Source organism: Chaetodon auriga, chromosome 24 (assembly GCF_051107435.1).
Source record: "Chaetodon auriga isolate fChaAug3 chromosome 24, fChaAug3.hap1, whole genome shotgun sequence".
NCBI lineage: Eukaryota > Metazoa > Chordata > Actinopteri > Chaetodontiformes > Chaetodontidae > Chaetodon > Chaetodon auriga.
The window spans coordinates 5,099,243-5,127,162 of record NC_135097.1 but is presented as its reverse complement, the minus strand read 5'-3'; the positions used below and the strand labels follow the sequence as shown (position 1 = coordinate 5,127,162).

The window sequence follows — 27,920 nt, the reverse complement described above, 5'->3', positions numbered from 1 at the left end:
TGAGTAGAATTTGGTCGCGATGCGTTTTTGCAATGGTGGTGATTCATCGAAGAATATTTCTTCCTTTTTAAGATGTTGCCCATGCTGTTCCTTATCTGATGTTTCATCCACAAAGTTGCATGTAGTCAGAAAGGGATGAAGGTCAAGCGTGCTCTTTTATGCGCTCACAGGGGGAGAAGCAGAGGCAGACGAGGAGGGAAGTCACCGATCTTCAGTGGCAGATAGAGAGGTTTGTGTATACACGAGTAGCAATACAAACAGGAGATGCAGGCTTGATAAGGAAATTAAGGGAAAGGGTGCAACTCAAATAAACCAAGACTAATGTACCAACGTACCAATGCACCACTCTCTCTCTCTCTCTCTCTCTCTCTCTCTCTCTCTCTCTCTCTCTCTCTCTCTCTTCCTCTCTAAAACTCTCACTCACTGTCACTACAGAAAGAGAAATGCAGGGAGAGAGATGAAAGTCAAGGGAGAGCTGCAGAAGCACGTCATTAAGATATTCTGGTAGCACTGCAGAAAGGCATTCCTTGGATTTTCTCATCAGAATTGGATGCAGGACTAAACTCACGCCGTCAAAACTCATAGGAATTCTTTCTCTCTGACTGAGGTCACAGGTTTCTGGCGCACACGCAGGACAGCAGTGGACTTTTGGATCAAAGCATCAGTCTGGACTCGTCATTTTTAGATTTGAAGGACGAACGCTGCACCCAAGGCAATTGCAGGTTACGGTGCTGTGAGAACACCCAGGGGTGGTTCGAAGATTGTGATTTGGTTGTGTGAGTTATGTGCTTCTGTGGTCGACAAGTGAGGATGAGCATCCACAGACGTTCGGATACACAGTGTCTGAGAGGTTTGCTGACTGCACAGTGAGAAGAAAAGGCAAGGAATAGAGCAAGTTTAGCTGCTGTGTGGAGCACAAGGACAAAAGCAACTATGTGCCAAATCTGATCCAAAAAAGCTTTGTTTTTGTCTAATATGAGGAAGGAAGGTACTTTTTGGAGTCACTTTTTCTCAAGCACAAGAGAGAAATTATAACCTGGTTTGTTGAGGTGATGCTACTGAATATCAGCATAACTTTTTTTTGACTCAGCCCTGAAAGACTGATGGAGTCAGACCAAACCAAGGATAACCCCCTGACCTGGGATTTCGACCAGTCCTGGGCTTCATTCCTAAAACCAGCTGCACGTCTTTGTCTCAACACCTTTGATTTCTCAGACCTCTGGGATGAGGAAGACAGCACGGAGGACGAGGCAGCCAATACAACCAATGAATCATCAACTTGTCTCCAAGCCCCTCCGGCACCCCCTCCGCCTCCTCCCCCTCCTCTGCTTGCCCCACCTTTGCCCTCGGCTTCCCATAAAGGTACGCCCATCAAATGTCGCACCTTGAAGCTCCACTGGAGGGAACTGCAGAGTTTAGCCCCTCTTCCCAGGATGACCCGCTTTGGGACTCAGACTATTTGGGCCGGACTTGAGCCAGTCCATCTGGATACAAACCGACTGGAGTACCTGTTTGAATCTAAGGCCAATAGCACCAGTTTTAGTGTGGTTTCTGGGAGACAGGTAAGACAGATGAGACAGGATTATACCTCAGGAACACAGTGAGACTGTACTAAAAACATGTTGTCTACATTTCTCTTATTTATGACTTTGAAATATTTCCTCAACCCTAAAATACACTTAACATAAATGTTTACCTAAAGTATCATCATGTCCTTTTCTGCATCCCGAAACAGAAGCAGCCATCAGTGTCAGTGTTAGGGATGAAGCGGAGTAACATCATAACCATCGCCCTGAGCAGCCTGCCCCCTCCACGCCTCCTCCCCCCTGCTATCTACAGCATGGACAGCAGTGTGCTGGACAGAGAGGATGTCCAGGTACAGTAGAGGTCGAGTCCTCCAGAATATGAGCTTCAGCATTTTCCTCTGAAGTTTGATTTTGTTGGATAGGCAATTTGTTGCCCTTACCATATCTTTAATACAGCAAAATGAAACCTGGGCACAATGTCACTAAGGACAAACACAGCAGGAAGTCCATTTAGGCCTGCAGTAAGAGTTCATCTCTTTCTACGTTCCTTTCTTAAATAGAGGCTTCAGGCACTAATCCCAACAGAGGAGGAACTGTGTCTGATCAAGGAGGCCAAGGCCCAGAGCCCCCACTCCCCTCTGGCCCCGGCTGAGCTCTGCCTACTCACTTTGGGGGATATCCCACATCTGACCTCCAGGCTTCAGCTGTGGGCCTTCGCTCTGGACTACGACTCCTTAGAAAGGGTAAGTGACAGTGGAACAAACATAAACTGCAATGCAGCATTTTGTCATAGATCTCTGTTTTGTTACCCTCTAAGTGATGCAAATGTAACCCAGTCTACATGCTAAATTTGCATGTGAAAGTAAACTGAATCTATGTAGTTAGCATGAGCATTAGCTTGACTACTGTGGCGTAACACAAGCTACATCATCTACTGTCACAGTGTTGTTTGATTGACAGGTAACCTCCCAAAACACCACAGTGATGACTTCCTATCACCAAATATGTCACCAGACTAAAAATATAACATGGGCTTGATGGCTCACCTAGACTGTATGAATCACCACATTGTCCTCTATCTGTGCGCCCCCTCTTAACAGGAAATTGCAGAGCCTCTCTTCCATCTGAAGTTGGCCATGGAACAGCTCTCAGCCAGCCAGACCTTCAGATGTATTCTAGCGACAGTGTTAGCAATCGGTAACTTTCTCAATGGATGTAAGGTGAGCGTGTTGTTATTTATCACCTTCAGTGCACTTTTGAGTGGTAATGAGTCTCACAGTACATCTTGATATGCCAAGGCCCGTGGCTTTGAGCTGAGTTACCTGGGGAAGCTGTCCCAGGTGAGGGATACACGCACCCGCCAGCCCCTGCTGCACCACGTCTGCGTGCTCCTGATGCAGCTCTACCCGCAATCGTCTGACCTCTACTCTGACATCACTGCTGTTACTAAAGCCAGCAAGGTGTGTAGTGTGTGTAATGTGTGTGTGTGTGTGTTTGTCTGTCTGCTGTGGCTTATTTGGATATAACCAAAAGGCTGATCGCGATAGATTCTGACTCACCAAACCATATGATGTAGCAGTCAGCAGAGGAAAGCCAGTCCGAACAAGATCAAAACATCTTTTCTATCACAAAAAGCCTGATGCTATAGCGGCATCTACGCTAACCTCTTTAGGAGCCGCCATTGTTGTTTTCGAACAAACGTTCACGCTGTCATCACACCTAAATTATGCCCATGGCTGCCAGTAGTCCGTCGTAGGACAGTGACTAGTCTGAAACAACTGTAGTTTGGCTACAAGCACGTAATTTGAAGCCTGGCTAGATGGACTGTTCACTCAAAGAAATGAAGTGTCCAATTTACTTAACTCAGTTATGTCAACCGGTTCCACATAACAAAGTTGAATAAATGAGATAAAACATAAAGAACTGACTGTTACTAAATACTGTTAAGAAAATCTCACACAACTGTATTAATTAAATGTTATCTCATTCAGTTATGAGGAATTAACTTAATACACGCATTTTGAAATTACTCAAGACATGTCTGATTTACTAAATGCAGTTTTGTCTGATTTACTAAATGCAGTTTTGTATGATTTACTAAATGCAGTTTTGTCTGATTTACTAAATGCAGTTTTGTATGATTTACTAAATGCAGTTTTGTATGATTTACTAAATGCAGTTTTGTATGATTTACTAAATGCAGTTTTGTCTGAGTTACTAAATGCAGTTATGTCTGATTAACTAAATGCAGCTTTGTTTGATTTATTCAACTTCATTGTGTGGAACCGGTTGACACAACTGAATTAGGTAAATCTGACAAAACACAGCTGAGTTGTATTAACGTAGGATTTTGTTGCTTGTAATTTACGTGACTAAAAACGACATGCTTCATCAATGCAAGTGAAAAACAACTTTAACTTTACTTCAACTGTTTTATTTATCAAGCTTGCCCTTTTATACTGTTTGCCCATAATGTCATGTTATACTTCACATAAACATGAAAAAGAAAAAATACAAATAAATACATCAGCCAATGCTCAAATGACAAATTTTTCTTCTGATATAAAGAACTCAAAAATGAAATCAAAATGCTTAGTTTACTGATATGATAGGGATGAGATGTAAATAATCAGAATCTTTTATGTTTATGTTGAGCAAGCAGTCTAAAATCTAAAATATTACGCAGTTTGCTGATGGTTGATAAAAAACAAAATGAGTGATGAAATGTATAATACACAGTGTTTGGAGAACGTCAGAAATATCGGCATATGCCAACAAATTAATGTTCAGTTTACAATGATAATAAAACAGGCAATAGCAACTTGTAACAAACTACAATTAAACTTGCGGGCAGAGTTGAATGTGCCCTCACACTTACGCGCATCAAAATGTGCAGGAGCCATGGCGGCAGCACTGCACACCAACAGGTCAGCTCTGAATGAATCTCAGTTTGTAGTGACATAACAGAAATAATACCAAATTCTAAAAAGTTAGAAACTTGTGAGAAACTGCTGTAAAACCAGTCCAAAATGCCAAAATGTTCAAAATATTTACAGTGATATAACAGGCAGCAGCAAATGTTGGCAGTTTTCATTGACTGATCAAAAATTTTGAAAAGCAAAAACAAAACGTGTCTTTAGAGATCCTTCATCTACAGCACCGTTCAAAATTCAAAACAAAATGTTCAAGTTTGCAAAAAAATGCAAAGTTTGCAGTGACATAACAGTTATCAGCAAATGTTGATAAATGAGAAACACTATTATCTTTTAATAGCTTTTTTTCTTTCCAAAATGCTTTGTTAGCAGGGATATGAAAACAGGCATCACCAAACATGAACAAATTACAAACAGAAAACATTGGACAGTTTTGGTTTAAGGATGACATGACTGAAATTCTTTAATATACTGTCTTTAGACATCCTTTTTGTTTAGAAAGCACTTCAGTATGTCCTTAGACATCTTTTTTTGTCTCAAAAGCACTTCAATATTCTGTCTTTAGACATCATGTGAATACAGAAACAGCAGCAGCTGCTGAGAGAGCATTCCAAAATATGAAGTTTGTTGGAACTTTGCATCAGCAAATGCTTAGACCTGGAAAAAAATGTCACAACTGTTAGATCGCTTCTTTGGTCCAACAAACAGTCCAAAGTCCAGTGAACCTAATTCCAGGTCACAGTCACCGATTGGATGTGAGGTTATTCATGTAGTTTGTTTTTGAGGACCTGCACCTTGTTGGAAAGCTTGTTGCTATCCAACTGCATCAACACTTTTTGAATAAATTCAAATGTATATCTCAGATCTTTGGGGTAGCTCAAGTTCAGGCTGTAGATCAGGCCAAGCAGGACTGCACACCCACTTGCCACATCTCCAATATCACCAAGTACCTCCACTCCCTCAATGATGATGCCAATATCCTCTGGGAGATCTGTCACCTCTGCTCCATCATTACGGATGACGTAGATTCCAAGGACCATTTCCTCCATTTCTCTCTTAGCACCAGGATCAACATCCTCAAAATGGAAAGAAAAAGTTTTGAATTAGAATGCAGTTGTTAATTTCAATTATTCATATTGATTTCTCTGTCAAAATCTGGCAATGTCTATAAATAGAGAGGCTATAGTAAATAAGTACTGTACTTAAGTACATTTTTTGATTATCTGTACTTTACTTGAGTATTGTTTTTTTTTTTTTTAGTAACTTCTGACTTTCACTCCACTACATTTCAGAGACAAATAATGTACTTTTAACTCCCCAACATTTCTAGGAAGGTTGTCATTACTCGTTAATTTTAGGCTAAACAGAGCTTTGAAGTCAGCTGTTGCTGCTTTTTTCTTTTCTAAAATGCAAGTGGCCACACGCTGTGTTCCTCGCAGAAGGATACCAATCACAGTAGCTGCTTTCTCTCAACATGGATTGACGTAGAAGCAGAAATACGTCAGGCTTTGTGTAGAATAGTGTTTCTACAAGCAAGTCAGTGCTTTCATTAGGTGCTTGCACAGAGTTACAAGATTCTGTAAATGACTTGTCAAAACAATACAGCAATGTATTGATATTAGAAAATGTACTTTGTAACGTATACTTTTGAATACTTAAGTATTTTTAACAGCAAGTACTCTAGTACTTTAACTCGAGTACCTGGGCAACTTTCACTTGTAGTCGAGTAATATTTGACCAGGAGTATCTGTACTTTGACTCAAGTACTGCAGTTGAGTACTTTGACCACCACTGCCCACTGAGACATTGGGACAACATATTTGAAAACAGCCCATAACCCAAAGATGTTGAACATAGAAGCTGTAAATTTAACACTTGTTATTTGTGCTTACTTTGGTCATTTCGACTAATGCAATGAATCAACTAATTGTTTAACCTCTGACTAGAACATGTGAAATTTGAACTTTGGACCATGTCAGCATGGTGAAATCAATTAAGCACAACCCACAAATACAACAGACACATCAAGTCTTACTACTCCCTGCCTATGTACCCAGGCCAGAGGGTAAACTGGGTCTTAATTAATTTAATTCACTTGTCAAACTACCCATCACCTGCTCTGTGCTGGGCAGACATGTCGCTCCACTAGAAACAACATCTCTAAATGCATGCAGTGGGGTGCAAATTATAGAGATTATTTTTTTTATAACATGAGATGATAGTACGCTAGCTAAGGGTGCCTTAATAGACGATCCTATTGTCTTAAAAAAACAATCGTTATTCATCCCTTCAATTGCCAATGAACGATCTGATGGCCAATTGGCACAAGCCTAATGTGCACTTTTTTTGCAATTTGTGAAGTTTAAAACCTCCCTACCTCAGAAATTAAAAGGGATTATTTGATTTGAAAAGGAAAAGATGAGGAAAAAATACATAAAATAGTTTGTCCTTTTTGTCTGAGAAACAATAAAATGAAACATTTTCCTTTATAATTTATCTCATTTTGTTTTAAAAAAATTAGAATTACAAAATTGTTTCATGAATTCCATAAGCTGGCAATTCAGCACACCTGAAGTTATTCTAGAGTTCTCGTGCAGTACAGAGAGCAAGGAACACAATGACGTTTTGAGATCAATTTCAAACAATTATAGCATAAAGAAGGGTGTAAACAATAAACTACAAGCAAGTTCATTTCTACATTGTAAACTGTCCCATTCAGTACATTTCTATGACTTCCACCATGATTCTCTTAGTTGGGCCATGATTCATACTCAAGAATGCAACTCACCAAGAACTCCTTTATGAGGCTTTCAGGTTTCTCATTCAGGTAGCAGCAGAGCCCTTTTAGGAGACATTCCCGACGAGTTTCAATGCTAGGATTCTGTAAAGATAAACAAACATTCATAATGTACACTACACATGGGTAAAATCAGCCCACGGACCATCACAGCCTGGCCCACTATGTTTTCAATGGAAAACAAACCAACAACAGTGAAGCAACAGTAAAGGGCAGAATTATGTTAACTACAAATGTATACTCAGTAGTGTGCACATCTGCACCAGGTTCAGCTGCACTCCTCCCGGCCAGGGGAGTCAGCAGTTAGTGCAATCGCAGCAGGAAACAGTCAATGACGTAGGGTAATAAATAACTGTGAATGCCTGCAACCGGGAGAGGTTGTTGCGAGTAGGTATCTACATGTGCACAGAAAATATTAGGCCGACTGTTGCAGTAGTTTGCGAGATTAGTACTTGTGTACACAGGCCTTTTGAGAGACCTTTGTTACTGACATCAAAGGTGGGCACAACTATGTGCAGCCAGGGATTTGCAGTTGGGATACAGACATGGACAAGTTTGTTTTTTAACCCCCAACCAAACCATAACCCTAAGGTCACAAGTTGCTGTCCGTGTCTGCGTCCCATAGTCAAGATCAGGATTGCTAGGAACTGCCAGTGGATTCAAATTCAGTATACTGGGTTTTTGTCAAAATATCTGATCCAACTCTCCCACTTACCTTGTCCATGGCTGCCATAATGAGGCTGATACTACGTCCTGCTGTTCCCCCCTTCTTTCTGAACACCCCCATGAGCTTGTCTGTGTAGTAATCCAGCTGGGACAGGAATGTGGACAGCAGAGGCACGGTAGTGATGCGGGTGAACTCTGCATTCACCTGAAACACATAGTTATAACATTTTGTATTACTATTAGACAGTGCATGCATCACTCACAAAACTAACCCAAGTGAAACCCAAGATCTCATCATTTCAAATAATAAATTCCATTTTTAACGAAATCACTGGACACACTGGAATTTTGGCTCCCATCACTTACACTGAAGGCACATTTGAAGGGGATCTTTTGAACAGGAGGAATATTATAGCAAAAAAACCAACCTCCTTCAATGTTCATACAGGCACCTGGCTGTTACAATACACAGGATTGTGTTTTATTCTTTCTAACCCATTTAACCCATTTAAGTTGTTTTTTTTTTTTCCCCCTCCCCATTTCGCACACAGGCGGAGGAATGCAGTGTTGTGTGTGAACGTGTTCTGGGGTGTTTTTTGAGCTTCAATCACTGACATTTTCAGCAAGTTATTCTTTGATACATATACCACTATAACAACTTAAAATATAAACCAAAAATCATTAATGCATTACCTCTCTCACAGAAAAAAGGGCTGGCCATCTGTCTCGGAATTGTGCTATGAAGGGCATGTCCTTAACGACTTCCTGTCTTCTATAGGCAAAGGTTCTCTCCATTTTATTTTTTATCAGCTGAGGGTTCTTCTTGTTCACTTCCAACACGAGGGCTTTCCTTTCTTCCTCGAGGCTTTCTTTAGTTTCACCTGCTGGATAATCAGGGCAGTAGTTGACTTCAGCTTTCCGTGGCTTCTTCACTTGGTTTGGGCATTGGCTGGTGTCACCACGCTTTCCTTTCACAGAATTTATGCTCAGCTCTGGGCAGCCGATGTTCCTCAATCTTGTGCGGTAGTTGGCCATTTTGTATTTCAAACTTATTTTCCACCCGTAGTACCCAGTGACTGATCCCTGCTCCTTTAAACAAGGATACTTTGTTATCAGCGCCTGAGCAACATCGTCAAACTCTGCACTTGAAGGATAGGTTTTGTATCTGACAATTTCTGATGCCAAGCCCTCAAGAATATCTGACTTGAGTTTGGTACTTGGATTGAGAAGAGTGCCACTGTTGTTAAAAGCATCATTGGCCTTCTCTAGCTGGATCTGCACCTCATAGCTGAACTGAGGTATTTGGAAAGTTTTGGGCCATGGCTGTGATCTAAGGGATGATGATCCAGAGGATGTAGATTGAGGGGAGGAAAGTATGTCGGTATCTGCTGTTGAGGAAAATGAAGAACTATCATCTAGTCCATGACATGTAGCAGTTTGAAGAGGGCAGGTTCCTGAACCACTAGGCAAGTAAATGACTTTAACAGTGCCTTTATCTTTGATTTCTGAAGTACATGTCAAGTTCAGGAAGTCATCAAATTCAATGTCTTTGTACTGCAACCTGAAATCTCCCGACAAGCCAAAGTGTCTTTGAATTTCTGCTTTGAGTTCATCCACAGAATCCGGTATTCCGCAGGGCAGACTCAATTTCAATGCATTGTCGATTCCAAGTATGACCCTCAGGGTTTCAGCCATCTTGTATCTAATCTGAGAAGAAAAACATGACATATTACTTGACAATGACAGAGCTCTAGTGATTAATTTTGAGATTATAATAACCAAGTAATCTGATGCATCACACTGTACAATGTTCAGGTACTATACAGGGATTAAAGAAAAAAATTGTCAGCCTGAAATTTGCCCAGGAGGAAATGTATACAATGTGTTAAATTATTATAAATTAAATTATTATATGTATGAAAACTGCTTTGTGCCTAAAATCAGGTATGGTGCCTGAGTACTTGAAGCCCTGACTGTAAAATAAGCAAATACTGTACAAAGTTTTTTCCTAAAACGTATCATTGATTTCTGTTTGTGCTATGTTATGTCCATGTCATCTCATTGGTCTGTGTGAGTATTAAAAAATATCAATTCTTTTTTATATATTTAAAAAAATCTTTTAAACTTTTGATATATCTACTTCAAAATGTTTTAATATTTTTAAATCGTGAACAAAATTAGAAAATATATTTCATTAGGGGAAAAATCTCTTAAAATACTAAAATGGCACCTCTTCTCAAAGATCTTTCTTTTTATAATCTATTAAAATGTTTTAAAAATCTCTTTTATAAAAGCCATCTGTCTCAAAAGTAAAGGTACAGTACATCATCATTAATTACGATATGAATTTAATACAAACTGTCAGGTACTTGCTGTGGACATCACATAAGTTGAGGTTTTTAAGTTTTTCAATTTCCAAATTTCCTGGTATTAAACTTGACAGTACTTGTTCCAATATCTAATAACTATGTATACAGTAAGTATTTTCTTTCAATTTCAAGGACAGGTTCATTTGGTTTTCCAGTTATGAAGGTCAGTATTATAGCACATTATTTAAATTTAGCAGATTACCTGTCACATGCACAAATCTTTTCAAGGTCACCATTCGCATGGATCCAACTTTGTAGTCGGCCAAGGGGTACTGGTCAGCAAGCTCCTTCACATTAACCAATGCCAGCTCTCTTGTTGGATGCAATTCATAGGCTCTGTAGTGCTCTCTATACCATGAAGATAGTTTTCTGATGATTAAACTCAAATCATCTTTTACAATACATAGTTGAATTATTTCAGAGAATTCTGGGAGACCCCCACATGATCCATGCACAACTATCATGCTTTTTTTGTAGGTATTACCATTAATGGTCACACTATGAGCAAGGTTTACAGCAGTGACTTCAGGATACTTCTGAGCAAGGGTATTCACAACATCCTCATTGAGGACATCAGTGGGGACTTTTGAGATATTTGCAACCTCCAAGGATAATGTTTCACGATCGGGTATGAGCATATTATAGCCCACCATCAACTGATGTTTGGTCGCCAATGTCAGAGCTATGTTCCTAAAGTTATTTGTATGCCTAACCACCTGCTTAAAAAAACTGTGCTTGGCCTCGAAGCGCATTGTCCACAGTGTCACAAGGGGACCAAAACATTTTATGAGCTCTGGATAATGTTCCAGAAAATGATGTTTTGGCAACAACTTTTGATCAGGAAATAGTTCCTGATATCGTTGTCGGTGCTCTGAGATTTTGCACTCCAAATATGCAATAGACTCCGCAGTATGAATGGGGGCAACAACCAATTCCACAATATCTTTTAAATCCAAAATAATATGCCATGCAGATTCATCACTGGGAACAAGTCTTCCAACTATCAAAGGAAGTAATCGAAGGAGACACCAATTTTCGTGGGCGTTGCCACCTACTGTGTTTTTCTTTTGCAAATTTTGTGGTAACAAATGAGGGCGGTTAGTTTTATCCCCCCACTTATATGGAAATGAATGAATGAGACTGTTGAGGTGATCAAGAGTGAACAACTTCTTAGACAGAAGCACTGTGATACACTGTGCCAATTCAACTGGCACTATGCCCTCAAAAAGATCGTGAACGATGTCCGGGGGGTAACCACTTGTAACATCAAAATGAGACAACCTGTCAGTCAAAGCACACGCTTTTTTTACACCAAAGCAGCTGACACATTCTTTCTGAGCTGTTGTGACATGCTGCTGATGGCCTTCTCTGGTTCTGGCATCAAATGTGCCTGATTTTACTTCCTGTGTCTGAATGAGGCAACTCTGAGCTGTACAATATCTGCAAAAATAGATCCCTGAGAAACTCTCGACAAACCCAGCTAGACCATGAGCCCCAAGATTATCAGCTACCACGCACTGTACTGTACCCTTTATGAATGTCCCCAGCTGTGGAATGAATAACCCTTGTTGCTCTAAAGTCACAATATCATGCAAGAGAGGCTCAAAGATTTTCTTGTAACCATACTCTTTAACATACTCACTTTTGCACAACAATGCTAGGTAAATAGAAGAGAGAGTTGAGCTACTACCAGGAGGTAAATTACCTAATATCCAGTAAACAGCAGAGAGTTTGTGCTTCTTCCGAGACGTCCCCAAGGGATTGCACACCTCAAAGTCGTCGATATATAAGCACAGGGAAATTCTTAATTCTCCAGCTGAAAAGAACGGGTTGTTCTTATAATATTCACCATCCTGAAAAGATACATACTTCTGATGACTTAAAGAACAGGTGGTATGCGTGTCAACAACCCTATCAACAACATCATTACGCCCAAGCAGTTGTTGTAGAGATTTCAGTAAAGGAACATATTGGTAGCTTTTATTGGACTTTGCCTCAAGTACATATTCAACAGGTTCAACTACCTTAAAATGCTCCTTGTAGTATTGTTTACGCTTAAAAGCTGAAGCTATCGGACCGTCTTTAGCTATAGCTTTTACCAAAGGATTATGGGTAGATATAGCAAAGGTCAGCTCATCAATTACTAACTTATCAACATGAATTTCATGCTTTTTGAGAACATCAATTGCTGTACTGTTTGATATGGGGACCACAGCTGAGGTGAAAATGAAGTGCAGTTCTTCTAAAAACTCATCAATTGCTGAGCTTGGAACATGTGACAAAATTTCCAATTTCAAAATAACAGATGCAAATTTTTGAATTATTTTGTCTTCTAGCCTCTCGTTGTCTGTGTCTGTTTCAATCAAATCATGAGCATCTACATCAAACCCAGTTTCTGCAATATCAGAGGGAAGTTCTTCAGATGGGTGATCCTCATGATTTACATCAATACCTTTCACCAGCTCAACTTTAAAGTCTTTTACTGTGCAAGAGCCATGCTTCCTGCTTTTATGAGTTTTGAAAGTAGTATATATATTTGTTTGAAAAGAACAATTCTGAAACACACAACTGACAGTTTCATAGCGCTTCAAGTGGGTACTGATATGGGAAAAGTACTCTCTACTAGATAATATGACACTTCCTGGGCACAAAATACATATAAATGTGACAAGCTCTGCATTTGTTGCAGCTGAAACTTCAACATGACATCTACTTAAATGAGTCTTCAGAGCATTCCATGACTTGAATGAACATGGGCAATCATAGTATGTGCATGGAATTGAAAGTCTCCTGCCAAAATGGCTGTGCTCTAGCTTATAATGCTTCAGTAACTGGTACCTTGTAGATACTGTTTCAGCACACTGTTTGCATTTCCACATTCATAACCTACAAGGAAAGAAAAAAAGTGCAAGTGATCAGTGATCAAATTCATTCTTAGTTCTCAATTGTATCTCTTGTTATGCTTTTGTATGATTCTGAAGCAATTAAGCCTGTGTCCCAATATCTACAACAAACACAATTAATTCACTTTTATTAAAGAGGTGAAATATTCTCACCACTGCTGTTGAGCCGCTGGCTTTGCATCCATCCAAGTCACTTCCTGACACAACTCACGAATCTGAAATTCACAATTAGAACACAATGAACATAATATCAAAATATTTTTCCTGGATCATGAGCCCTGAGTTGGGAACTTCCAGCATTTAATTATAGTTGTTAAAATGCCATTATAAAACCATTACATTTCTGTTAAAATAACAAATATACAAAGTCAACTTGCAAAACACTAGTTCAATTTAATTTTTTTATTTAACATCCATCTCAATACACAACTTCAAGGTGGCCTGCTGCTTAAAGAGCTGTAAATTGCAGTGTAACTGCATACTAAATCATGAATTTTTTGCTGTATTCAGTTACATTTGCTTATGTTTGCATATGATATTAAGATGTCACATGACATTTGTAAAACTGCTTTTTCTGATGAAAATTATTTGGCTTGTTGCACACTAGAGTGTCCTAAGAGTTTCTATGCCAGTCTGTACCATTGAACAATTTTGATGCAGTAAACCTGACCGTGTCAAAATAATACAAATTTTACAGTGGACAACAATTTCTGAATGCTTAGATTTGAAAATTCAGTTCTGTCAAATTTTCCAATGGTGTCAAAAGTATTATTTGTAGTATACTGTATTTGTAGTAGTAGCCAATACAAATGCCAATACTACTACTACTATATAATATTATATTATGCACATTGTAATTGCCATACAATGATCCACAGTCAATTCTCTTTCTATCTGTCTCTCTGTAACTCACATGCAAGCATGCACACGCGCGCACTCGCTCTCTGATTTTAAAATGTGGCGGGCGCGATAAGTTACATTAGCTATGTCAATGCTTGACTCCACGCCAGTAACCGTCCGCAAAAGTGTGTTTGTGTGGGGTGGGGGGCGGGGGGCGACTAAAACTTTAACGCTACCTCTTATTTTATTATATTCTGGTCTTAACAGTATAGAGATGAGAAGGAAGCGTAGATATTGAATGGAAACAACAGAACAACATTTGAAAGAACCGGAGGACAAACACCCAGGGAATATTTTGGGCAAAGGAAAGAGGAAAATTCCCGTTTTCAAATCACCTTTCTAACATTAATGTTACGTGTATAACGCCAGAGACCTCGCGTTGTTAGCTGGCTCAACATACAGCTAAATTAATGTAGAAAGGATAGGTACAATAAGCGGCGAACTTGCAAGCGGCGAAAAATCGATTTGCTTTCTTACTGAACAGACCAACACATGCAGAGTTAAGCTAACATTAGCAACAGGCTTTTGAAATCATACATCAAATTAACTGTTACACGACCAAATGCATATTAAAAGTTAAAAAAAATACTTATCGCCTGTTGTTGCTAATGCAGCGGTAAATTCCACTGTTTAAATAATTAACGTACTTACCAAAAAACTGATGGATAGCTGATTGGAAAGCAAACTTTCGACCAACTGTTGGCATACGTAGCTGCAGGTGCGGTCCCGCGCGGTCCAGAGAGGTCAAACGGTCACTTCCTTGTGCACTACTGCGCATGTGCAGAGAGGAACGGTAATCGCGCCTGGACACGCTATTAAGTTTTAATGCCTTGAATTAGTAGTTACAACGCAACACACTTATATATTACTGACTTCTTACACTATTGTTTAAATGCAATGAAACTTTATTGTGTTAATGGTCAAAAATGGAATTGTTATGTAGTTTCACCATAAGACAATGATCTAATTCGAACAACATCCAAGTTTCATTTTTTTGAGTGTTGGCTCTCGTGAATCTAGCTGCCTCTCAAGATAAGTCCAGACCTAGTCAAAATGTAAAAACGTGATGTAAAACTATGTTAATTCATTCAAAATTAATCTAAGTAACAATCCCCTGTGACTCCACTTGGAAATGCACAAACTTCCCTTCTCTTTCTCGCCTTCACAGTGCGACTACTCCCTTGTGCAGTCCAACTTCAGCCAGCTACAGGCCCTGTGCAAAGCCTCATGGGAGCAGCTAAAGATTTTGGACAAGGCAGACGAGAAGAGGAAAGGAGGAAAGGTGGAAAGGAGGAGAGGAGGAGGAGGAGATGAGGCCTTGGCCCCGGAGGGCTCGCTCCGTCACAGGTTGCCGAAGATTTTGAAAGAGTGCGAAGAAAGGCTGAAGGTCCTGAGAGCCGTCCATCGCCGGGTTATCAACAGGTGTGCATGGTCCAAGTACATGTCTTATTGGTATTTTTTTTCTTGCAGTCAGTAAAACTTGCTTCTTTTCTCCTATTTTTTGCTCCCCCAGGTTCCACTCCTTCCTGTTATTCCTAGGATACTCCAAAGCTATGGTGAGAGACACCAAAGCGGAGGACTTCTGCAGAACCATCAGTAACTTCTCTCTGGAGTACAGGACCACACGGCAGGCCATCGTCCTGCAGAGAGAGAGGGAGCGACAGAAAAGTGGAGCAGAGAGCCCAGGCCTGAGCACTCCCAGCACCAGCAGGAAGCGTCAGCAAACTCCAACAGAGGTTTCTGCTTCAGACGCTCTTAAAGCGAAGTCTCATTCAGGGCAAAACGTCAGCTGGTTTCTGTTAACCTGCTATCTGTTGATCTACCAGGAAAATGAGGAGCAGCGTAGGCTGGAGGAGGTGCTGAGGACACCTGAGTCCACCTCAAGAATGGACGCCACCCTGCCTCGAAACCGCAGGAGGACAGCAGACATCCAAGGTTCTTCATGTGACACACACACACATGCTCTTTACCTGTTTTCTTTCCCTCTTTGTCAAATACGTAATACTGATTCCATATTTGTTTACTTCTCAGGTGCTTTCTCGCGGAAACTGAAGTGGTGACCCTGCTGATATACTAAAGCTGTTCAGTCACTGGTGTATTAGGACAAAACTGTTTGTGTTTGAGTTCTGCTTGTTATTTATGACATTGTTGTTGAAAGTCCCATTTTGCTGCACAGTGTGAGAAAACGGACCAGTGTGTGAGATTTCACACGCCATTCAAGTTTTACTAATGTTTGAGTTTTGAAGTAAAGGTGCATTAAAATCTGTTTTGATTCAAATAAATCAAACATTGTGTGTGTGCTCACAACAAACACAACACAACAAAACGAGAAGTGAAGCGGCAAGATTAACAACGAAAGGTGTGAAATCTAAATTAAATCAACGCTGAATTGAAAGGGGCATGAGCGAGCATGCTGCTGAGAAAAAGCCTCCAACCTCTTTAGAACTCCGCCTGATCTTCAGTTACATTGTATTCCGCATCGTTCCATTATATTGCAACTTATTTTCTATCACTTTGTTACAGTACGTTCTATTTTCTTCTCCGTGTTCTTCTTCATGTTGCATTGTATTCTCAGACTCTAACTGCGACGTAGGGCTGTGACGTCACACGCTCTAGTCCTCTGTCTGTCTGTTCTTACAGCTGTAAAAAAAAAAAAAAAAAAAAATGTTCTAACAGCTGTTGCTCACGCACTCCAGAACACGCGCTTGCACGCGGCGCGTGGCCGTGCCTGTCGGGGCACACAGCTGCGGACTGCTGCTGCGGACTGCAGCTGTGTGTTTGCTCGTCGACAAAACAATAAAGGTTTGAATCAACTGTTCAAAACCGGGAGAGTGTAGCACGACAGCATTAGTCTCGCGCCCGAGGTGTTGGCCGTTAAATTAACCTACTGATATCAGTGTTATTCAAATCAATCGAGTACAGTATACGGTGTGTCGTATACAGTATGTGTCGTCAATCTTGTGCCGGACGGACAAGCGCGTCAGCCAATCGCTGACGGGTAATTCCACACAGTGCGGTTAAAACATCCAATCAAAAACAGGGATGCAACAATGGGCGTGCCCAGTCCGTTGTGTGTATGAGTCGACGCCATTTCGTGTCCACTGGTTTCAAGGTGATACAATCAGCCTGCCGAGCCGTAAGCGGATCTTTACCTACTCAAGTAAAAACAGCGTTGAATTTTACTCATTTTTAGTATTAAGCTCCTGGTGAGTATTTTTAACCGAGAGATTTTTCCCTATTTTTTTTCATTTTTTTCCTGACTTTGAACCGTCTTTTGGACTTTTTGTTTTTATTTTTAATGCATTTTTCCTGGCTGGTATTCCTGAGACTGTGTTGGCTTTAGTGGCGTACATTTTGTGATGGCAGTGTGAGCTGCGCAGAAACTAGTTTGAAGTAGCTTCCACAGCAAGATTTTTGCTTTCATTTTTCGAATAAGACATTTGAAAACCTGCATTTTTCAGGGCTGCTGTGTTACCGTATCTGTTGATCTGTTTGTGGTCATATTTTGGAGGAAAGAAATATGGAAGCTTGTTCCAGGCTTTTCTGGACAGTGTTCAAAACGGGTCGCCCTTTTTCTGGAAATCTGTTTTTAAACGGTTTTTTAACCCCGTCCTGTGTTTCGCCCCCACCTGTAACTTGATATGCGGTCGTTGACATTGACTCATAAGACGTATTTTTCCTGTTTTCTTTGTGATTTCGGCAGTGCTGAGACAGTATATTTTCTGCAGCAGATCTCTGTGATTTTTCAGGCAAGATGTTTTTTTCCCTCTATGACGAGTGGGTGCGTTGTTTTGTTTTTTTTTTCTTTTTTTTTTTTAAGGAACGTGAACACATCATTGTTTTGATGTTGAGCAGTCATGGACCTGGGATTTCTGTTGCATTGGTGTGACATAATTTGTGCTTTTGGTAATTCTGATATTATCACTTAAGTCTATTTGCAGCCTGAGAGAGACACTCATTCAGTAGCAGTTTATTCTGAGCCGTGGAGCTGCTTAGACCCAGGATGGAGGCCCGCAGGGAGGCCTGCATTGAGCTGTAAACTGGCCTCCAAATTGCTCTGTTCCTTTCATGAATGCATCATTTTACAGCTTAGACTCATCACTTCTATAGATATCTGTGGAAAACTGCCAGTCAAATTTGCAGCAAAGGTTCACAGTAGTGAGGGAGAGTAGACCTGAAGTGGACGATGTCCCCCAAAAGTGCAAGACCCTTGTTTCACCCCCCCTCCAGCTGTACCCCACCTCCCTTGGCCCCAAGTGTGTCCTCTGGAAGTGTCCTTGAGCTGGAGTGCCTCCGGGCTCCGGGGGCGCTGTTCTGCAGCCGACCCTTTACTCTGGCCCCGTGCGGGGGGGGGGGGGGGGCAGGCAGGAGGAGAGAGTGGCAAACGAGGCATTTCTAAATCTCCTGGTTTTTTGCATGACCAGTTGAACTTCTCGTCTGAGCTCGCTGAGACTCTGACCCCATGCTCCTGTCATTAGTGCTTTTATTTTGAAAAGGAGAATCAAATTTGCAGGTTAAACATCAGTGTGGAGCAGAGGGGGGGGGGGGCAAAGCAGCACCAGAATAGTGTGATAAAGAGGGATTACACACACAGAGTATTCATGAATATTTTTGTGAAGTATTTGCTGTTCAAAATGCAACCAGGTTCAGTCTTGTCGTAGCCTGCCTGCGAAATGTTTTTTTTTATGTTCACATGCTTTTGTTGGTTTTAGATTTATGATTTCATGACCGCTTTTAAAGTAACTGAAGAAGAAAATTCAAGCTGAAATAAAAATGACACGTTCCTCAAAGTACAACTGCTAAAGACCCCAAAGCCTTTGTTTTTTATTATTATTTTTTTTTAATTTCAACCAATTGGGCCAGTTTCATTTTAAAACAGTCAGTTGAGTTCAGTCAGCTTTGTCCTATTTTTCTGTTAAACATTCATACTGAGTCCATAAAGACGTGACTGAGGGTTAAACTCTTTGAACTGTACTTTTGTAATGAGTGAATGAGAGGAGACCTGGCACAGTTTCATTAGAGTTAATGTGTTGTTTTACTTTCAGCAGTGATTTCTTAAAGTTTTCACAGGGATGAAACTGTGTTGGTGAAGTTAAAGGTTTTGTCATTTAGCTCTTTTTGTTCATTTCCATATTTTTGTGCTGATAATAGTTCACTTTTGGAAAGTCTTCTTTTCTAATTTTCCGTTTTTGTTTCTCCTTGTTTAGTTTTTGAAGCCACTTTTTTGAGCAGCGGCAAATCGTAAGTTGGTCTCAACTTTTTTTTTTTTTTTTTTTTTTGGTTTATTCTTCACCTCAACTTTTACATCACTTTTTTTTTTAATTCCACTTTTGTGATTTACCCCTTTGTGATTTAGCCCATCTCTCCCCCTTTTGGATTTCCTAGAGCAAGTAGCATGTAGTGTTGTTTTTAATTTTTTTTTGTTTTTTGTATCTTTTTTGTGCTGTGAAAGTAGAAAATCAACACCTGACACTAGCGGCCTCTTACACCAGCTTCCCACGTGTTCCCAGTTTCTGATAATCAAATGCATAGTGTTCAGTGTTGGTAATGAGAGGCCCTGTTTGTAGCTAATTGCTGAATAACACTCCCTCCCCTCCACTCCCCCTGCATCCAGCCGTGGATTAAGGGCTGGCACTGACGAGAGCAAAATCCACCTTCTTTGCTGCCTTTGCTTTGCAATGTGATTCTTTTCCCCCCTTTTTTGAGTGTGCATGTCATTTGATGGAGTCAAATCTGGTAAATTATCCACAGAAACGCAAAGATACTTGCTCTTGATAATAACAATGTCAACATAATCACCCTTAATAGTATTTTTGTACCCATTAAAAGAAGCATGCCTACTGAATACTATGAATTACTAACCTTTCCAGTAATCACTAATACTGAATCCACTTGATGGCATTTTTTGTACCCAATTATATTTTGATAAGAAACAACCAGACGTCCACAGTCAGTCACCCTGAGCTTTTAAAACCTCATTAAACCTCCTATTTCTCCGTCTTCATTTTTACTCCTTGAATCTGTAAAATACATCCACATAAGGCCTCATCCAGCTCCGCACGAAGTCCCGGGAGCTGCAGTCGCAGTGTCTCTCCCAGTTGAAGCACAAACATTAAACCTCACATCACTCCGCTGTTGTAATGAGCCCACGATGCCAGTTAGAGCTGAACATTTCCAGTAAAGGCCATCACAGCTCTCAGCTACAGGCCATCATGCAATAAAGCCCAGATGAGGCAGAGGACAGGAAAAGTTACGGCTGTTATAACCTGTAAATATGTCCTGTTCAATTTCACGCTGCCGTGACTGGGCACTTTAAATATGAGGGGCCCCAGTAAGGATTTGGCTCCTAAGTGAGGCATTAATAAGCTCTAAGATGTTGAATTTAGTCCAGCGTAATAGCTCTGCACTGAACACCACCTCTGTGAAGCTCATGTTCTGTGCTTCACTTTATCGAGATTATCAAGCTGTCATTCAAACTGATGGACTATCTGGCCTTGTTTCACATACAGGAAGTTGCCAAAAACGCTCAGTAATAATGTCAAACTCTGAGTGCCAGGTGGGGCTGTTACATCGCTGTGTCACTGCCACATCATATCCTGTTGCATGGAGAAAAGTCCCAAAAAGTGTAGATCATCGTCATCACAGGCAAAGCGACATGTGGTGGTAGTTATTTTGTCCATACAATAAACACCAAATTCTCTTATGAATGTCTTTTTCTCACTGTCCAATGGCACAACCTGATTGGTTCAGTCCCTGTCATGAAAACCACATGGAGTGTTTGTACATAAACCCTGGATGTTCCTGCTTGAACCCCAACATGCCACAAAGAATTAGAAACACTTGCTAAGTGGCCTGTGATAGTCCCCCCCCCCCGCCGCCCGCCGCCCGCCTCCTGTCAGCTCGCCAAGCAATAGAACTATCCCGGCCAAATCATGTAGAGCAGAGCATTAAGCTTTGGCCAGACAGCCTGCTGCAAACCGTGTAATCCCCTGCTAGTAGCTACTGGGCAGAGATGGAGAGGCTGCTGCTGGGTCACAGTTTAGCCCAGCTGGCAGCACTGTTGTGTTTTGGCAAGTGAGACGTGGCTTTGTAATGGCTGAAGTGGACGATAATATGATGAGAAATATGAAGCCCGCAGGATCGAGGGGGAATTAGCAAAAATGGACGCACAAAAGGCCGTTAAGTGAAGCCAGGGTTTACTCATGCTGCAGGTTTATGTGTCCTGAAGCTGCGAGAAAAAAAAAGAAAGTTTTGCAGGATATAAAGAAAGTATTCATCTACAGGCGGTGGACAAAATATCGGAAACACCTTAAGTAAGACCCTGGAGCCTCAATGTCTGAGGCCGGTAGTTTTATCAAATATCAAAGCGTCTTACACTCAGTTCTTGTTAGTGCTGTAATCTACATCTTCCCTGTGTTTGGCTCATTCACCCCCCCATAACATACATAACTTTGCAGTGTTTGCAACTAATGCAGCAGTGGCGACAATCCTTCCTCTTTGTGCTCACATTAAAGCTGACACACTTACGGCCAGTTGTTGCCTGAATTGTTGGTACATCTGTTGCAAACACTGTCGATTTGCGTAAAGCAGCACAGGGAGCTCTCTGAAATCATGATAGGCTCATGAGCTACTTAAGCTTCCTGGTATGTGACAGTTCGTCATGTGATTGTCTGCACACAGAAAGGTGTTTTCGTAAGTGTGCATGAAGCAATTCTAGTGTTTTTTTTGTCTGTAGATCTGGCCCTTTTTGATGGTAACATGCAGAGAACATGGACATTATCAGTTTTCAGATACAAATTTACCAAGTAAAGAGGTCCGTTAAAAGCAGCATCCTCACTTTAATGCAATATCATGTTCTGTCATAACAAACTACCATCTATCCCACAGGTTTTTTTGTTTTTACATTCTATCTACCACCTCCTTCCCTTTTGAAGCACGTCTTGGGTTTGCCAAAAATCCCCCCACCCACAAAAAATAACTCTTTTTTTTGGAGGTGTAGTAGATGTCAGTCACTGACTTCATGTCTCATAGTTCCTCGACGACCCTCTTCTCTCCAACAGACTCACACAGGCAGGCAGGCAGACCTCCACCGACCCGAGTACAGACACAATGGAGTGAGTGCTGGCTGCTTCATGACCCGATCACACTGTCTGTTCTGCTGTCTGATATCTGCATATCTGATCTCTCAGACACACATTTAGTGCGTGTGAAATGTACAAAAGTATCCTTCTTTTGCTGAAAGTAGGGGCCACGCCTTTCATTTTTATGTGTGTATGACATTACAATGCCATTTTACTAATATAAGGATGCAGAAAATCACTGGCTGCAGCTTCTCAGATGTGGAGGAACTACTGTTTTCTCTGTTTTACACGACTCTAAATTGAATATCTTTTAGACTGTTAGTTGGTTAGTTTTATAATGAGTGGAGATATAATGAATAGTTGCAGCCGTCTGCAGACTCTCACTGCAATGGACACATGCTCCGAGCTTAACGCCCCGCTCAAACAGCTTTAACACTCACACGGTTAAAACTCACGTTGACCTTGTTGCAGAGATAAACGCATTCTGTTTCCCTTCCTCCCTCCCTGAACATCACTCCCCTCTAAACACTGTCCCTGAGCTCATGCCTCTTTTTCTTCTCCCTCTCCTCACCCATCTTCCACGTCCACCTCTCTGTCCCTCCCCTCCTGTGTAGTTGGTCGTCGTCGTCCACCTCCAGCCTGATGGCCAGCAGCAACGTGACCAACAAGACGGACCCCCGCTCCCTCAACTCCCGCGTCTTCATCGGCAACCTCAACACCCTGCTGGTCACCAAGGCCGACGTGGAGGCCATCTTCTCCAAGTACGGGAAGGTCGTGGGCTGCTCCATCCACAAGGGCTACGCCTTCGTCCAGTACTCCAACGAGAGGAACGCCCGCGCCGCCGTGGCCGGCGAGGATGGCCGCATGATCGTGGGACAGGTGCTAGGTGAGCTGGACTGGGGTCGATGGGTCGTGAAGAGCTGCAGGGATGGAGCTGTGAAGCACAGCACTGACTTTAAGACACAGTACTGCACTCGCTTTCTGGAAACAAACGGAGAAACAGAAAGAAAACATTTATCGTAATTTAAAACTTTGTCTTCCTTAAAGGATTGATCGATATATCTTTTTCCCACTTCATTTTTTCACAGGCCGAACAAACCAGATGTTAATTAGTAAGCTTTACAGATACTGATGGGTGGATTTTGTCTCCTCTGGATGAAGCCAGGCGAGCTGTTTCCCCTTGTTTCCAGTCTTTGTGCTAAGCTAAGCTAACCAGCTGCTGGCTGTGGTTTTGATTTTAACTCAACAAGAAAGTAAACGGTTCCAGTCACAGGAAATGTGGTTTTAGTTTTTCTAATTACTCCACTTTTTAAATAGTTGTTAATTGCACAGTGCAGAGCATATGCTGCTAAAGTTGTCACACTACATCCCAGCATGCAATGAACAACAGACAAGGAAACACTACAAACAGGCCCTGATACTATTGCAGAGACAAAAACAGAGACAACATACAACCCTGATTTGGAAACAGTTGGGACGCTTTGTAAAACATAAGTGAAACCAGAATGCAATCATCTCCAAACAAACTGTTTGCAGACAGGTTGTATATTCACTCTTGCAGTTGCCTCTGTCACAGTTTCCAGTCTGAAGTTCACTGTCAGATTCAAACCAGGACCCTGTCTCTGTTTGCCAGCACCGACAGCTGAGCCGCTGTGCTGCCCTCTGCTGCTTAAAACCAGGACGTTAAAAACAACCCTGAAACGAGGATTTCAAAGGAGTATTTTGTGCAATGATATTCAAAAACATGAACACCTGTCATTAAAGTACAGAGAAACAGCTGTTTTTAAAGATTTTTTGGCACTAGCTGGGGAAGGTGAGATGCAGAAAAAGGGTCCTGGCTGGAGTTGAACCCAGCCGCTGTGGTGAAGACTCAGCCTTGATTCACGTTACTCGCTCCATCAGCTGAAACAGCTGTTACTGATCTAAATTTTCTGACCCGTCTAATGCTCAGCGCAGGTTAAAATAAATGTGAGTTATTATTTGCAGATGCCACCTGTTCGGGGTAAAACCTGCGTTAGTCTTCCAAAATAACGCACCATCAGGCGGAGGGGAAGGAGCGGTGCAATGTGTTAACTGAGATTTCACACTTTCTGTCCATAACATGTTCTGGCACATTCGTCCACTGCTGGCAGCTCTGAATCCTCCATCTTTCACTGTTTTTCCTCCCTCAGACATCAACCTGGCAGGCGAGCCGAAACCTCACAGGTCGAAGACAGTGAAGCGCTCTGCAGGAGACATGTACAGGTGTGCATGCTCTGATTATGCTCCCGGTAACAGCAGTATCAGTATGTCCTCATCCAGACTCGTTGACCTCTCTACCTCGTCTCTGCTCTCTCCACAGTTCATCTATCGATTTGGACTATGACTTTCAAAGAGATTACTATGATAGGTAACTGTCTTATTTATATTTTTAAGAGTAATTGCTCATGTTTTTGTTGGAAATAACCCGTTTTTTTAATCATATAATATTTTTATACAATTAAACAGATGTCAGAGGATGTGCAAATTCAAAGGGCTGCTATTGTTTTCTTATTATTGTATGTGTAACTGAGCTCTCGCATAAATCACAAATATATTTAATATTTTTCTTTGCTTCTCTGTATCTGAGGATGTACTCCTATCAGTCCCGGGTGCCTCCTCCTCCTCCTCCCCTGTCCCGCGCCGTCATTCCCTCGAAGCGTCCGAGGGTCAGCCTGAGCGGAGGAGGGAGCCGACGAACCAAAACCAGCTTCTCCTCCTCCAAGAGCAGCCAGAGGACCTCCCGCACGAGTAGGTGCCACAGTTATGTCGCGATGGCAGCTGTCCCCGCCGCTTCACCGCACCTGCGTCAGTGTTCATGGTTTTTCCACTGCCTGTCTGTCCTCCCACAGTGAAGGCAGACGATCTGCAGACCATCAAGAGAGAGCTCACGCAGATCAAACACAAGGTGGACTACCTGCTGGAGAGCCTGGAGCGCATGGAAAAGGACCACAGCAAGAAGTCAGGTAGGCCTTAATGCAGCGAGGGAAGAAGTATTCACCTCAGATCAGTATTACCAGTAAAATTTGATCAAGGTATCAATAGTAAAAGTACTCACTGTGCAGTTAAATATTCCCTGGCAGTGTTTATGTCTAATGTTTGTGGATTAATGTCACTGCTGCATCAGTGTGTATGTTGCATTTTACTGCTGTAGATGTTTTAGGTTGAGCTTATTTGAACTACTTTATATCCTAAAAAGCCAACTTTCTCTAAGAAAAGCAGCTACTAACTGCTACTAGTGCTGCTTAGCTTGATAGTTCTGGAGGTTTTATACGATGGGAGGGGTCGGGTGGATGAAATAAAAGTACATTTTATTGGATGAAATTCATTGAATTTGCATATGCCCCTTTATGACTCATCGCAGCGCAGCATGAGTCACAGATGATATGTTGTGACTTTTGAAAAGGGTGAGAAAAACAACCAAAAATGCAACTCCTGTTGTGCATTTGGCATTTATAGAGATGGATTTTGCTTCCTTTGGTATTTAGCAATGACGCATTAGTAAGTAAGTCTACGTGAATGTGCTATGTGAAGCTTATTGGTGCGACGTTATCGTCGTTGAGCTGTTGAAGTTCTTCATTTTGAAACCGTCACCTCTTGTTTGAGTCGTCAGATGCTCTGTTAATAGGTTGCTTTCATATCTTTGTTTGCTGTATAATTTTCTGCCTTTCACACTGGTCTAAACTTTATGTTTCTATCATCTCATTAAGCCAGTGGTGGAATGTAACTCAGTACTTTTACCAAGCAGCAACGTCAGGGGCTGAAAAATGAACTGAAGGATGAACTGAAGGACGTTCCTTTAAAGATTCACAGGATTCTCCTCCTTCTCAAGCCAAATAAACTGTCAAATCAAACTCTTTCACACGCCTTGTGAGTGGGGGCTGAATCATGAGGCAGATGATCCAGCAGCTGCCATGAGTTTCCATTCTGTGGTCCTTGATCCCGTCCACCTCTCTTTCTCTTTGTAGCACTTTTTTTCTCTCCCTCCATTTCCTCAGACATGAAGAGCTGCAAACCGGAACCAGGTGAGGTGTCCCCCCTCAACTCCTCCACCTCCAGCAAGAAAGACGACAGCCTGAAACGGGACAGAGAGAGCCAGGAGCTGAACGACTCGGAGGAGGAGGGGGACCTGCTGGAGGACGAAGACGAGGTGAGGAGAGGGAGGGAAGCAGGGCGAGAGCGAAGGCATCTGTCACTTTTGGAGGAAGTTAGATCAGTGTGTTAATGCCAAAGAGTCTAAGATAATTTCTTAGAATTGCTTTTTTTTTCTCACTAACCACCCAAAGCGAAAGATATTTCTTTAAAAACATGATTGTCTACTGATGTCGATGTGTTAAAGACTCTCAGATATCTGAAACGTAATAAATCAAGTGTCACTAAAGGTGAAAAACTTGAGCTCATTCGTCCTGTTTCTACTTTTCCCTCAATGCAGATGAAAAGCAGAGGGCGGGAGGAGGATGACGATGAGGAGGAGGAAGGCGAGCAGGAGGAAGGAGAGGACGACGGTGATAGCGCTAATGGAGACGACTCCTAAACACTGCACAGGCGCTCACACACACACATGTGCGCGCACACACACACAGGTGCAAAATTGTGTATGATTGTATCTCCACACCAGACCTGTCGGCATGTGCTCATATCTGCTGGACTGACTGGACATTTATACAGTGTATATTATATATTGCTCTCTCTCTCTCTCTCTCTCTCTCTCTCTCTCTCTCTCTCTCTCTCTCAAACAAATTCATAGACATGTCAAGTGCTTCTTTCTGGATTTTCTCTTAAATCGGTAATTTGATGTTCAGATTTTTTTTTTATTTACTTTTTTAAGGATGTTTTCCAGCATTGGATAAATGCAAACTCTGATGTGTCACATTTAGACAAAATGCAAGTTCACATGAGAATAAATGTAACATTGTATAACATTGTATGTTTGAACTCGGGGCTAAAAGCCACCCCAGTATGGATAATTGAAAGAAAAAGGGCCCGGCAGTATTTATTTTTTAGATCACTGTGTTGACTTGATGCCAAAAAATTGGACATATTCTCACCTGGCAGTGGCTGAGAATGAAACAAATCCAGAATAAAATCAGGTGCAACAGTCAACCCTGAGACAAAACACCAGACGTGGTAATTAAAAATGTCAAATATTCCCGATCCAGCTGCTGTACAGCTGCCTCCTCTCCAGCAGGAGGCACTGTATCATAACAACTGGCCACACAAAAGACCATAAGGACTTATTTGTGTTGAGCACAGAGTATCTTCACCTCCTGCCTGTCAGATAACAACATGAGCATGTACGAAGCCTCACATCCTGCACGAATGCTCAGACTAAATCCTCTTGGCTCTGAAAGTAGTTTTGTTTCTGTTGCAGAGGTGTTGCGACCTTAACTGACCTTGACTTGTGTAATGCAGTGCTACTCCATCTTTGTCTGTTTCTGTTGATGTTTTGTTTGTCATTCGACGGCACTGGTGAAAGTGAATAAACATGTTTTCCAAGTTGAAAACTGTACGAGCTTTTGCTGCCGTTCACACGGATGCGTTCAGGTGCGGTGTGAGACTGTGGGTGGTTTGCATGCCGCTAAGATGGAGCTTAATGGATGAGAGTGCGATTAAAATATATGCAGGGTGGGTGTAAATCAGTGCAGAGCGCACACACGCAGAGGCCAGACTGTTTGCAGGATCTCATCAAAGACTCTTGTTTGCACGGTTGCAAATTACAGCAATCAG

The 27,920-nt window shown here is 41.6% G+C and overlaps 2 protein-coding genes across 8 annotated transcripts; both read left to right on the top strand.

The window, feature by feature from the left end:
• The first annotated feature begins 458 nt into the window (after positions 1 to 458).
• Positions 459 to 16,339, top strand: LOC143316802 (FH1/FH2 domain-containing protein 1). The gene is made up of 9 exons (XM_076724492.1): positions 459 to 1,562; positions 1,736 to 1,876; positions 2,087 to 2,269; positions 2,627 to 2,746; positions 2,825 to 2,986; positions 15,263 to 15,516; positions 15,608 to 15,830; positions 15,921 to 16,029; positions 16,126 to 16,339. The coding sequence occupies exons 1-9, from the start codon at positions 1,104 to 1,106 to the stop codon at positions 16,152 to 16,154; spliced, it is 1,680 nt and encodes a 559-aa protein (XP_076580607.1). The 5' UTR covers positions 459 to 1,103; the 3' UTR covers positions 16,155 to 16,339.
• Positions 16,340 to 17,183: 844 nt separating this feature from the next.
• Positions 17,184 to 27,697, top strand: LOC143316809 (heterogeneous nuclear ribonucleoprotein C). Of its 7 annotated transcripts, none has more exons than XM_076724504.1 (10): positions 17,195 to 17,300; positions 19,302 to 19,335; positions 22,155 to 22,208; positions 22,790 to 23,061; positions 24,347 to 24,419; positions 24,517 to 24,564; positions 24,784 to 24,944; positions 25,046 to 25,159; positions 26,192 to 26,343; positions 26,626 to 27,697. In XM_076724504.1, exons 3-10 carry the CDS (start codon positions 22,204 to 22,206, stop codon positions 26,725 to 26,727), a joined length of 927 nt encoding a protein of 308 aa, XP_076580619.1. In that variant the 5' UTR covers positions 17,195 to 17,300; positions 19,302 to 19,335; positions 22,155 to 22,203; the 3' UTR covers positions 26,728 to 27,697. The 7 variants fall into 7 exon arrangements, with proteins under 7 accessions (XP_076580621.1, XP_076580619.1, XP_076580617.1 ...); XM_076724502.1 differs by having other exon boundaries at positions 17,195 to 18,000; XM_076724506.1 differs by lacking the exon at positions 19,302 to 19,335 and having other exon boundaries at positions 17,184 to 17,300.
• The last annotated feature ends 223 nt before the right edge of the window (positions 27,698 to 27,920 follow it).

Excerpts from the sequence above, each read along its gene's own strand:
- LOC143316802 (XM_076724492.1), top strand. The coding sequence starts at position 1,104 with ATGGAGTCAGACCAAACCAAGGATAACCCCCTGACCTGGGATTTCGAC. Across the intron at positions 1,563-1,735 it reads GTGTGGTTTCTGGGAGACAG|AAGCAGCCATCAGTGTCAGT; the intron begins GTAAGACAGATG and ends ATCCCGAAACAG. Across the intron at positions 2,747-2,824 it reads ACTTTCTCAATGGATGTAAG|GCCCGTGGCTTTGAGCTGAG; the intron begins GTGAGCGTGTTG and ends TGATATGCCAAG.
- LOC143316809 (XM_076724502.1), top strand. The coding sequence starts at position 17,952 with ATGGACCTGGGATTTCTGTTGCATTGGTGTGACATAATTTGTGCTTTT. Across the intron at positions 24,420-24,516 it reads TCTGCAGGAGACATGTACAG|TTCATCTATCGATTTGGACT; the intron begins GTGTGCATGCTC and ends CTCTCTCCACAG. Across the intron at positions 24,945-25,045 it reads CCAGAGGACCTCCCGCACGA|TGAAGGCAGACGATCTGCAG; the intron begins GTAGGTGCCACA and ends GTCCTCCCACAG.